The sequence below is a fragment of the Populus trichocarpa genome, chromosome 17 (assembly GCF_000002775.5).
Source record: "Populus trichocarpa isolate Nisqually-1 chromosome 17, P.trichocarpa_v4.1, whole genome shotgun sequence".
NCBI classification, from domain to species: domain Eukaryota; kingdom Viridiplantae; phylum Streptophyta; class Magnoliopsida; order Malpighiales; family Salicaceae; genus Populus; species Populus trichocarpa.
In genome coordinates this window covers 2,905,477-2,919,080 of record NC_037301.2, presented here as the reverse complement: position 1 = coordinate 2,919,080, position 13,604 = coordinate 2,905,477, and the positions used below count along the sequence as shown (strand labels likewise).

General features: G+C 39.5%; 1 protein-coding gene across 1 annotated transcript; it reads left to right on the top strand.

Moving 5' to 3' along the window:
• The first annotated feature begins 830 nt into the window (after positions 1 to 830).
• On the top strand, positions 831 to 2,327 carry LOC112324785 (uncharacterized). The gene is made up of 2 exons (XM_024589301.2): positions 831 to 1,680; positions 1,717 to 2,327. The coding sequence occupies exons 1-2, from the start codon at positions 831 to 833 to the stop codon at positions 2,325 to 2,327; spliced, it is 1,461 nt and encodes a 486-aa protein (XP_024445069.2).
• The last annotated feature ends 11,277 nt before the right edge of the window (positions 2,328 to 13,604 follow it).

Sequence of the window (13,604 nt, the reverse complement as noted above, 5' to 3'; positions counted from 1 at the left end):
AAAATAAACCTGACTTAGAAAAAAAAACAATCAAACAACAATGCAGCTTACCTTAGGTAGGGTGCATTGGGGGTGATGCGTCTTTCCCTTGCACAACCAGTCCCTTACTCAGACTCTCGTAGACCATAGGTTCCTAGTGATCATAATACTAGGTGGCGACTCCTAAACATTAATCATAATTTTATGATTAAATCTGAAAACCTTCCCAACACACAACACCCCTCACATCAGGAAGCACGACAGGGAGCCTCCGCCGTCGCCCCCGCGACAGGATGGCGACTCCGCTGGGGACCGCCTTGTCTGGTCGGACTAAGCTTTGCTTGTTTGATTGTTTGCCTTTTGTCAGTCTTTAATTTTAGCTCGCATTTTTCACTGCTTTAACATGCATTTTAATTTTACGAATAAACCCAATTCTAGGTTAGGTGGGGAGTAGCGGTCTGCCTCATGACTTTCAGTCGGGGTTCAGATTCGTGAAACATCCAACTATGAGCTGAGTGTTTACTCGGTAATGGCCGTCACACTGTGCCCCAACCATTCCTTGTAAATCCCTATACTGCCTTCACGTGAGGTGGTCACTGGGCAGTTCATAGACCTTTTCAAGACCAAGTAGAAAACCTACCCATCATGTAATGACCTAGAACCTTCCTTTAGGGCATGAACTCCCTTGATATTCATTTTGCATGAGTTTTTGCCATTCATACCCAATGCGCATGTACATGCATTTGCATCCATACACATACATCAATCCATTGTAAATAACATACATACATGCAACATGTTGAAATATAGGTCCCCAAAGAGCCTACAACACCCGACTCCGAGCAAGAAACATGGAAAATGAAAAGAGTGCTCACCGTGACGCCCATTTCCAAGAAGAGTTAGAGTCTTTGAAAGCAAGCGTGGCTCGCCTCACTAGCTTACTCGAGCAAACACTTAGAAATGTCTCTGGTGAAGGTCCTTCCAACAAGCTAGCTATTTTTATTCAGCCTCCGGCAACAGCTCAACCCGAAGAAAAAATGGGTGAACATGGTCAAGAACCTCCACATAATCCAACTTTTATGCACTCAATGCCACCGGCACCAACCCCTGCAGTCATAGATCCATTTGCCAATGAGTCCCACAGGACCAAGTCATCCAATGGCATTGATCAAGATAAGATGGCGGCGTTAGAAGCCCGGATTAGAGCCATTGAAGGGGTGGACTTGTACGATCCAGTACGGGCAGCAGAAATGTGTCTGGTCCCAAATATGGTTGTCCCAAAAACGTTTCGTGTTCCTGAATTCATCAAATATACTGGAACACAATGCCCTATGACCCATCTCAAGTCCTATTGCAACAAAATGGCAGAAGTAGTACATGATGAAAAACTACTGATGCACCTTTTCCAGGATAGCTTAAGTGGGGCGACATTAAGTTGGTACATGAGATTGGACAACACTAAAATCCGTAAATGGAAAGACTTGGTGGATGCTTTTGTGAAGCAATACAAGTACAATATGGACATTGCTTCTGATAGAACCAGTTTGTCCAATCTTGAAAAAAGGGATAAAGAAAGCATAAGGGAATATGCTCAAAGATGGAGAGACCTAGCTGCTCAAGTTCATCCCCCACTTTTGGACAAAGAGATGGTCACTCTATTGGCCAACACGCTTAAGGACCCATACTACGAGCATGTGATGGGTAGTTCGGCCCAATAATTTACTGACGTTGTGGCAGTAGCTGAGCACATAGAGCAAGGAGTAAAGAGTGGTAGAATCTCTGCACCTGTGGAAAAGAGGGGCTTCAAAGGTAAAAAGAAAGAGGTTGACCATGTTGAGGGTAGGAAGAACCCATTCCAAAAATACCACACTCCATCCTTTTCACCCCAAATCGCCAACATCAATCTCAACTCTTCTTTTCCTACCAGAAAACCTGAACCTCAAACCAAACACCAAAAAGTCCAAGAACAACTACCTCCATTACCGCTGCCCTTAAATGAGATGTACCAAAAGCTACTAAGCATTGGGCATGTAGCTCCCGAACCTCTCACGCCTCTACAACCACCTTACCCCAATTGGTATAAGCCCGATCTCACTTACGAGTACCATGCTGGCGCTGTGGGACACAACATTCATACTTGCAGTGCCTTCAAGAAGAGGTCCATGCATTTGATTAAAGCTGGATGGATAACCTTCGAAGGAACTCCAAATGTGAGTTCAAACTCTCTACCCAATCATGCTTCAGGTATTGGATCAGTGAATGCACTGGAGACGGAATGCTCTGGGAACCTCAAAGCACTGATGGCAAGAGCAAGGTGTGAAGAAGGCAGTGTGCACTTTCGAGGATAGATGTAAACACCCAAGAGAATATATATATATATATATATATATATATATATATATATATATATATATATATGAAATGATGACTCAGTTTTCGTTGCCGATTTCATGATCGGCAGCGACGCAGTTTTCGCTGGCGATTTCTGCATCGGCAGCGACGCAGTTTTCACTGCCGATTTCTGCATCGGCAGCGATGCAGTTTCTGTTTAAAAAAAAATTAATTAACTTAAGGAGCTGGGAGGGAGGGGTAAAACCGGTTTTAGATAGACCAAAACAAGGATAAGAACACATCTAAACCAGCCCCCAAACAACCCACCTCATTTCATGGGGAGAATAAATACAAGGAGGAGAGAGATAGGATGATCCATCCTTTTCCCAAAACAGCAGCTGCATGTCGTTCTTCCCTTCCTCTTTCACAGCAGAAACCTAAACCAAACCAGTAGAGAGCGCCTTGTGAACGTGTGAGGGAAAGATGAGACCTTGAGAGAAGATTGGACAGCTGCCTAGAGGAAAGGAAAAAGAAAGCTGGAAAACGTGAGAGGAAGAAGAAGGAGGAGAACCAGCAGGAGAAGAGAAAGAATAGTGTCAAACCTTCCTTAAACTTAGTTAGATTCGAAAGGTATGGGTCATGAAACTCCTTTCCTCTTCTCCTTAAGACTAGAAAAGGAAATGAAGAAGAAAACCCTAAGGAAATTGACCTAAGACCTAAGCTAGCTGTGAAGGAAACTGAAATTAACTAGGAGAACAAGGAAACAGAAATGAAATGAAGCCAATTTCAGAACATCTAACAAAGAAAAATGTATAAAATGGAAATAACAAATCATGGTAGAGGGCTGACTTTAACTATGGGGTTGGCCAGCATGCATGTGTGTGTTCTGTTGGAATTTGTTGAAGGATTATGTGCTGAAATTGATGGTTTCAATGTGTGTGTTCTGCTGGAATTTATTGAAAGATTATATGTTGTAATTGATGGTTTTCAATGTGTGTGTTCTGTTGGGATTTGTTGAAGGATTATGTGCTGAAATTGATGGTTTCAATGTGTGTGTTCTGCTGGAATTTATTGAAAGATTATATGCTGTAATTGATGGTTTTCAATGTGTGTGTTCTGCTGGGATTTTGTTGAAGGATTAGGTGTTGAAATTGATGGTTTCAATGTGTGTGTTCTGCTGGAACTTAGTGACAGTGTATAGGCTGGGGTTGTTACAACATGTGTGGTGTGTGTTCATGCCAAAATGTGTGTTGTGCAGCGAAATTGTGATTCGCTGCCGAAACTGTGTCGGCTGCAGCGAATTTGCATTCGCTCCCGAGTTGTGTGTTGTGCAGCGAAACTGTGATTCGCTGCCGAAAATGAGTTATCTGCAGCGAATTTGTGATTCGCTGCCGAAACGGAGTCTTCTGCAGTGAATTAGTATTCGCTGCCGAATTGTGTGTTGTGCTGCGAAACTCTGATTCGCTGCCGAAACTGTGTCAGCTGCAGCGAATTAGCATTCGCTGCCGAAACTGAGTCTTCTGCAGCGAATTTGCATTCGCTCCCGAGTTGTGTGTTGTGCAGCGAAACTGTGATTCGCTGCCGAAAATGAGTTATCTGTAGCAAATTTGTGATTCGCTGCCAAAACAGAGTCTTCTGCAGTGAATTAGTATTCGCTGCCGAATTGTGTGTTGTGCAGCGAAACTCTGATTCGCTGCCGAAACTGTGTCAGCTACAGCGAATTAGCATTCGCTGCTGAAACTGAGTTGTCTGCAGTGAATTTGTGATTCACTGCCGAAACTGAGTCTTCTGCAGCGAATTAGCATTCGCTGCCGAGTTGTGTGTTGTGCAGCGAAACTGTGATTCGCTGCCGAAACTGTGTCGGCTGTAGCGAATTAACATTCGCTGCCGAAACTGTGTCGTCTGCAGCATATTAACAATTCGCTACCGAGTGGCATGTTCTGCAGCGAACTTGCGATTCGCTGCCGAAGTTGAGTTGGCTGCAGCGAAATTGTGATTCGCTGCCGAATATGTGGCGCCAGCAGCGAAACAGTTTTCGCTGCCGAAGTGGGCAGCCTGTAGCTAACCAGTTCTCGCTGCCGAACTGGCTGCCTGCAGCGAAACAGTTCTCGCTGCCGAACTGGGCAGCCTGCAGCGAACCAGTTCTCGCTGCCGAACTGGCTGCCTGCAGCGAAACAGTTCTCGCTGCCGAATTGGGCAGCCTGCAGCGAACCAGTTCTCACTGCCGATTTCTACAATAAGCCTCCTAGGCATAAATGACTTAAATGCTAGTAACAATTTCATTGTATGATGGTGTAAAATGTGGAACACTTGAATGTGAACATATGAACTCTTGAAATAAGTGTGGTGACGAATGTGATTCAAAAATTCAAATGTACTGATTTATGACCATTGATGTCTTAAGTGGTGCGGTCGGGATTGGACCATCGTCAAGACAAGAACAACCCACAGGTGGAGCAGGTAGGTGACTTGCACCTTCCTTTTTCATATGTTGAATAATGAAATACTTTAACATGAATATTACCATATTGTGTTAGAATCGATATTAGATTGTCGAACGCTTAAATGTTGACAAATGGTTGATTAGCTTCGGCTAATGGCATCCGAATGGATGGCCAGGATGAACGATTGATTAGCTTCGGCTAATGGCATCCGAATGGATGGCCGGGACAAAGAATGATTAGCTTCGGCTTATGGCATCCAAATGGATGGCCGGGATGAATGATTGATTAGCTTCGGCTAATGGCATCAGAATGGATGGCCGGGATAAAGAATGATTAGCTTCGGCTAATGGCATCCGAATGGATGGCCGGGACAAATGAATGATTAGCTTCGGCTAATGGCATCCGAATGGATGGCCAGGATGAATGATTGATTAGCTTCGGCTAATGGCATCCGAATGGATGGCCGGGACAAAGAATGATTAGCTTTGGTTAATGGCATCCAAAGAGGATGACCGGGGTGAGTGAATGGTTAACCTTAGCAAATGATGCCTTAAGAGGATAGCCGAGTTTAAGATTATGGTTGATTGCAAAAAGTGGTGCATTTATATGCACTACAAGCTGTTTATACCAAGTACATGAGGAAATTATAAATGTTAATGCTTCATTTAACTGCCAGACCGTTTAGTTACCATTATCATTATTATTAAGGAATTACATTCTCTTAAATGTTTTGTACTGCTGCAGGGACGTCACACCCACGAGATGTCTAGGGAACCCAATACACGGGAACCTACTTTTGCAAGGAATCATGTAGATGCATTCTAGATCACAATGTATTTTGTATGAATCAATGTACTGAATGTATAACTTTTATTAGATCCTTTTGTTTAAATTTGTAATGGCTATTAGTAGGATAGGAATGCAAACTCATGTCTATGTATGTATATTTTTAATATGAACTTCTAATCATGCAACCATAATATTACTTGTTTATATAAGATTCACTTTTAAATGAAATGTGGATTGTATGGATTGTATTTTGATGATGTGAGGGATCAGGTTCGCTGATTACCGGCACCATGTGTGTTAGGTATATATATATATAAAAAAATTTACTATTATTTTGGGCTTGGAAAAGCCGGGTTGTTACAATAGAGGACAAAGTTCTGTTATAGAATGGGAATATGGAGCCTAATCAATTATTTCCTTTTGTTTGGTCATGTTTGTTTCAACCTGTTTTAGTCTTGTTGGCAATTTAGCTCATAATGCCACAAGACTTTCTCTGTCAGATGAGCCTTTCCTGTTAATAAAATCATGTATTTTTCTGTGTTCATGATGTGCCTTCATGCGAATAATAAACTGAGCACACTCTATACTCACAAAACCACTGCACCAAGAATTCTTTGGTTTTATTTTTTCTTTTTTTCTCTCTCCCAAAAAAAAAACAAGCATGACCCCATGTTTTCACAAGGATTTTTGGGAAATCAATGTTTTAATACAAAACAAAAATCAAATTGGTGTTTGTTCTAACAATCAAGTTTTGAAAATTCAAGTGATATCCTAACACCAAAAAACCTGAAGAACAACCCAAACGCCATGAGATGACTCCAAAGCTGAGTTTTGACTGCATGAATAATAAAAAACCATTTTGCATATTCGCATATGAGAAAGCAAAGCTTGTCGATCCTAAGTGCTTGCATTTGAAATGAAGAAAGGCCATCTTTGATCATCCTTTCACAATTCTAAAAATCCCTTGTAGTCCCCTTTTGAGCCGAATAACTTTTTCTTGAAAAATAACCTTGGCTAAGATCACACCCTATACTGGGGGGCAAGTGCAAACAAATCCTTAATGACTAAAAGTGCCCAAACAACCCTGGGGGGCATGAAAAAGTCCTCAACGATAAAAGTGCCCAAACAACACTGGGGGCATGAAAGAAAATCTCCAATGATTAAAAGTGCCCAAACAAAGCTGAGGGGCATGAAAGAGGTCCATAAAAAGATTTGAGCGTGCCACAAAAATCACTAATATAATGATGCTCAAAACCAAAAGAAGAAAAGCCCAACATTGGGGGGCACCGTGGACCATTTTGCAAATCAATTCCAAGGTCCAGAAATTCATGGACCAAAAAAAAAAGTTTGGGGTATAAGCACTAGTGATCCTTAGTCCCTTAAACACCTTTTGAGCCTATAAATATCCTTTTTTTTCATAACCAAGAGCCAAAGCCTACATTACGTGCCCAATCAAGCCCTTTCTGATCAATGGTAGACAATCTGGATTGGTAGACTTTGCTTTCCCATGTGAAAGAAGTCATTATTCATGCAAGCAAAATGAATGCTTTGAAAACTAGTTCTTTGAAACCCTCAAATTGAAGCTTGAACCCTTTTGATCAATCAAACATCACTTCACTTCACCAAAAGCAAAACAAAATTTTTCAACACTATCCATGAGAATCGCTTGAATTTTTCAAAACAGGTTTGTTTTGAATAAACATCAAAATGATTTCTCGGAATAACTTTGAAATTCCAAAAATTCTTCATGAAAACAACTCCTTGTAAATAACCAAATTTTCTTTCACATAGCCTTATTCCCAAAGAAAACCCAAATTGAACACTTGGAGACATGATCAAGTTGGGTGGCAATCCACCAAAACACATAGGGCTGGCTCCATGATTCCTCTTCTAAGAAAACATGAGATATAATGCATAGCTGGCAATCCCTTAGATAAAGGTTTGTGGGCAAAGAAGTATGTTGATGTGTTACCCCTCCTAGAAGTCAAGATCACAAGATATGACTCGAGTGAGCAAGAGCAGAAAGAGCCATCAAAGATTACTATCAGAGACTCATACTTTTGCGAAAAGGAATCTCCATGAAGAAAAGGGGGACCTATATTTGTCAGGTAAGTATACATGCATGTTGATCATGATGCATTACTTTCATCCCTGACAGATCGATGTCTCATCGTCACCTCTTTTTGAGCGGGCTATTGAGCCCTCATCATTTAGATAGTGTGCTTTCTAGCCCTATCTATCTCTTTTTGAGTGCGTCTTCGAGCCCTCACCTCCCAGGTAGTGTGTTTTCCAACCATACCTCCGTTCGAGAGCGCCTTTGAGCCCTCACCTCATGAGTAGTGTGTTTTCTAACCCTGCCTATTTTTGAGTGCGCCTTAGAGCCCTCGACCACCTTAGGTAGTGTGTTTTCTAACCTTACCTCCTTTTAAGTGCGCCTTCGAGCCCTCACCTTTTGGGTAGTGTGTTTTCTAACCTTACCTCTTTTTGAGTGCGCCTTCGAGCCCTCACCTCATGGGTAGTGTGTTTTGTAACCTTGCCTCCTTTTGAGTGTGCCTTAGAGCCCTCGACCACCTTAGGTAGTGCGTTTTCTAACCTTATCTCCTTTTGAGTGCGCCTTCGAGCCCTCACCTTTTCGGTAATGTGTTTTCTAACCTTACCTCTTTTTTAGTGCACCTTCGAGCCCTTACCTCATGGGTAGTGTGTTTTCTAACCTTGCCTCCTTTTGAGTGCGCCTTAGAGCCCTCGACCATCTTAGGTAGTGCGTTTCCTAACCTTACCTCTTTTTTTTAGTGCGCCTTCGAGCCCTCACCTCTTGGGTAGTTGTTGCGATGTCGCGGTCGCACAAATTAATTACCCTAGCTTCAAACGCAACACACAAGATAGTATAGAGCAAGCAAGGGGTCGATCCCACGAGGAAGTTTCAAGTCAGTTTTTATGTTGTACGTTATGTAATTGGGGGGATTTGGTTTGTGATTATCTAAACTATGGCAGCAATTAAACTAGCAAACAAAATCAATTAAAACCGAAACTTATCAAGAAAACAAACCTTGGTCGCAAGCACACATCCACCAATGGAAATTAGAACCGATCCTTGAAACAAAAATTGCAGTTTATGTTCTGAAATTTTATCTTTTCTTAACGTTGATTAATTAACGGATCCGCCGTATAACTAATCCTAACCAACAAACAATCAAAGTGTCCGCACTAATGATTCAATTTAATGGTAGCTTTAAGAACTAGATAATTTCATCAAGATTAACATACAAGCTGTCCGCAGCTTGTGTCACTTTGTTCAAATGTTCTCCCTAAGTTCAATAACGTAGTTCCGCCACAATTATCAAGCTTAGTTGCTTCACAAGTTCATATATCACAACTTCGGTTTTGATATTAAACTTAGCAATAGATTGTTCACAACAATAACTTAGAGTCCGCTCTAGCAATCATCAACAACAATAATAGGAAATATGCATAGGAAAACAATCATACTCATTCATAACATAAACTGAAAATAAAAGGAAGAATAAATCTCACGGTTCTTGAAAAGAGCTTAGCCTTGCATAACTATTGAACAACTACTTCTAAAGAATGAAAAGAGCATGATTTTTTGGGTTTGTAGTTGAGAGAATTTGTGTTTATTCTCTGCTAGCTGCTACCTCCTTCTGCTCTCCCTCTTTTCTGCTGGCTGCTGCCTCCTTCTCTCTTTCTTTTTATATGCTAAGAAACCCTAGTCTCTATATTACAAAATAGTCCTTCCTTGAGTTGGCAGTTCACATTTAAGTACTTCAATAACTATTTTTCTGAAAAGGAGAAATAGCCTTGCATGAAATCTTCAAGCTCTGACTTAGAGGAGCTAAATTGCTGATATAAAAACTTGGATGTCGGTTTAGATGCTTCGGAATGTAATTTGGACTTGTTTCTTCACGAAACCTGTTTGTTGGCAGAATTCAATTGTCATCTTTGAAAAATTGTATCTCCCTCATATGACATCTTTTTTGGCTGAAATTGGGAGCGCTGATAGGAATTTAAGTCAGGAATCCACGAAAATTGAGTTTGAATTAATTGGACTTCTGTAGCTCCAGATATTAAATTTTGAATGGCCAAAGGTCAACACTGGCAGAATGCGAGATTTGACTTTGCAGGATGTGGTTTCCATGATATTTATCTTTTTATTTTTCTTTCATTACATTTCCAGAAAGGTATGGATGTTACCTTTTTAGTGCCACTGGAATCACTTCATTTCGATCTCTAGAACTCACGCTCTGCACAAAACATTGACTGAACGTCAAATCTGCCAATTACCTCCAATTTACTCCCTTTTGCATCTTTCATCCAAAAGTGCCTTCAAAACATAAAACAAAGAATATCAAGGCATTTTATATATAAAACATGGACAAAACATTAGGTAGATGTGGGTGAAACTATCGAATAATATGGTTACATCAAATACCCCCACACTTAGCTCTTGCTCGTCCTCGAGAAAGGATAAATAAAATTAAATTGAAAATAACTATGATCAATATCTTAATCTCCCATCAATGTCCAAGAATATATGCATTATAAACAAGAATACAATCAAGAATGATAAATAGTATAATTCTCATGAATTCATTTACATGCAAACTTCAAAACTCAATTAATCGTCGGGATTTAAATGAAATCTATGCCATGCCAAAGTGATAGGTCCTCTCATTGATATACGCTCCAACACTCACGTGTTTAAGGCTTATATGTTTAAATCTCTCAAATTCAATCAATGAATATGTTCTACCATAAGCTTGCTCTTCAATCTCATCTCCATTACTAACATATTACAAACAATGCATGAATCAAAAGGTCTTATTTTCTGGTTGTAATGGGGCTAAGGTTAAGGTGAGGTAAAAGAGAGTAAAAGAAAAGGTTTAAACCAAAGAAAGTAGAGCATTCTAAAAAATGATATTTCAAACAAGATATTTCATCAAAGCACATAAATTTTCCATCTTTAATCACCAATGTTTATCTTCTTTTGATTTCAAGCTTTTTCAACATAAAATCTTAAGAACATAAAGGAACACTTTTTTTTCTTTTTCTCTGTTCTTTTTTTTTTTTTTTTTTTTTTTACCTTTGGCAACTTTGCCCATCTTTTCATCAAGCATCACTTCTTCTTTCTTTTCACATAATTTCCAACCATAATTCCATGAGATATCATAAGTATATGCTCTACTAATCCTTGGCCAAGGGAAAAGGAAAACATATAAAAAGTTAAGGCTTATACATGGATAAAGCAAAGAAAAGATAAACAAGCTCAAAAGGGACTCACTAAGGATAATATGCTTTAGGTTGGCTTTTTGGCTCAAGTGGTTAAAATTTCTAATGCCTTTATCATCTTCATGTATATATGTAATGTGAATGTAATCTCAACAAGATATGAAGCAAGTTCTAGAGATACATATCATTGAAAGAATGCACACTCAAAAAATATAATGTTGAAGGCTCAAAAGCTTGCATTGATATAACACTATAAAGTCAACATGGCATATTCTCAAAGTCAATCTCTAAACCAATTAAACCTTAAAATTTACATGCATACTCTTTCATTTGATTTATATCTTCATCTATCTCAACTAATTCTCATACATAATACTCATATTCTCAAAAACCAATGGGAGTTCAAAAGATCAAACATAATTTTTTTTTTTGAAAAATAACAAAGAAAACCAAAATTAGAAAACCAACATGCTCTTAATACCCCCACACTTAAAACACAACATTGTCCTCAATGTTGAAATAAAAGCAAAGGAACAGAAGAGAATGACAGAAAATAAATTAAAATGCAAAAAAATAAAAGATAAGGAAAAAGAAAGCAAATCTGATTTTTTTTTTGTGCTGGGTTGCCTCCCAGTAAGCGCTTTTGTTTTATTTCATTGGCTTGACATGTGGCATGCTCATTCTTCATAGATTGGTTCAGCTAACTCTACAGAAGCGGTGAGTTCTGCCGTCCAACCTTCATATAAAGGTTTTAAACGATGCCCATTGACCTTGAGTACTTTGTTGGTGTCTAAACTTGTAATTTCAACTGCATCATAAGGAAAAACATTAGAAACAACAAAGGGTCCAATCCAACGAGAGCGCAATTTTCCAGGAAAAAGTTTCAAACGCGAATGATAAAGAAGGACTTTGTCTCCAACATGAAACTCCTTTATTGTAAGCATTCGGTCATGAAGATTCTTAGTCTTTTCTTTGTAAATCCTTGCATTCTTGTAAGCATCATTTCAAATTTCTTCCAACTCTAGCAGTTGTAGTTTTCTTGCAATCCCAGCAGCATCATAATCCATGTTACATTGTTTAATGGCCCAAAAAGCTTTGTGTTCAAGTTCCACCGGTAGATGACATGCTTTCCCATAAATCATTCTATAAGGTGACATTCCTATAGGTGATTTATAAGCAGTCCGATAAGCCCAAAGTGCATCTCCAAGACGTAGACTCCAATCTCGCCGGTTAGGTTGCACTGTTTTCTCCAAAATGGACTTGATTTCTCGATTTGAAATTTCAGCTTGGCCATTCGTTTGAGGATGATATGCTGTGGAAGTTCGATGAGTCACATGATATTTGCGTAGCAATGCTTCCATGGAACGATTACAGAAATGAGTGCCACGATCACTAATGATAGCTTTAGGGATTCCAAACCTGTCAAATATATGAGTCCTGACAAAATCTAAAACAACCTTAGCATCGTTAGTTTGTGTGGCTTTCGCCTCAATCCATTTGGACACATTATCAACAGCAAGAAGAATATAAAGATTGCTAAATGAAGAAGGAAATGGACCCATAAAGTCAATACCCCAAACATCAAAAATTTCACTTACAAGAATATTCGTTAAAGGCATTTGATTCTTATAAGTGATATTACCTGTTCTTTGGCATTTTTCACATGATTTGCAGAAGTGATATGCATCTTTAAAAATAGAAGGCCAATAGAAACCACTTTCAAGTACCTTGTGGGCTGTTCTTTTTGCTCCAAAATGCCCACCACAAGAATGAGAATGACAAAAAGTGAGAATGGAATGAAATTCATCTTGTGGTACACACCTCCTAACTACTTGATCCGCACAAAATTTCCAAAGGTAAGGATCGTCCTAAAAATAATATTTAGCATCAGCTCGTAACTTATCTTTTTGGGGTTTAGACAAACCTGGAGGGAATTCTTTGGTGACTAAATAGTTTACCAAATCAGCATACCATGGTCTTGTAGAGGAATGCAACATATACAACTGCTCATCAGGGAATGTCTCTCTTATTGTTTCGATCTGTATATCCTCGGTCCTCAGTCGGCTCAAGTGATCAGCCACATGGTTTTCAACACCTTTTTTGTCTTTGATCTCAAGATCGAATTCTTGTAAAAGCAAGATCCACCTAATCAATCTTGGTTTGGACTCCTTCTTCTTCAAAAGATACCTGAGAGCTGCATGGTCAGTAAAAACAATGACTTTTGTACCAAGTAGATATGACCTAAATTTTTCAAGAGCAAACACCACTGTAAAAAGTTCCTTTTCAGTTGTATGGTAATTGCATTGTGCTCCATCCAACATGCGAGAAGCATAGGCGATAACATGCAAATTCTTCCCAATTCTTTGCCCAAGCACAGCTCCTACCGCATAGTCACTCGCATCACACATTATCTCAAAAGGTTCATCCCAATTTGGTGGTTGGATGATAGGGGCAGATGTGACACGTCTCTTAAGCTCATCATGGGCATCTTTACATGCTTGATCAAACACAAAATCCACTTCTTTGGCTAATAGTTTGCACAAGGGTGCTGTAATCTTTGAGAAATCTTTGATAAAGCGTCGATAGAAACCTGCATGGCCTAGAAAAGAACGAACTTCCCTCACGCATGAGGGGTAAGGCAATGATGAAATAACATATATCTTAGCTTTATCAACCTCTAATCCACGTGAAGACACAACATGCCCAAGAACTATTCCTTGTTCTACCATAAAATAACACTTTTCATAGTTCAAGACAAGGTTAGTTTCAATGCACCTTTTCAAGATTAAAGATAAATTTTCTAGACATTTATCAAAA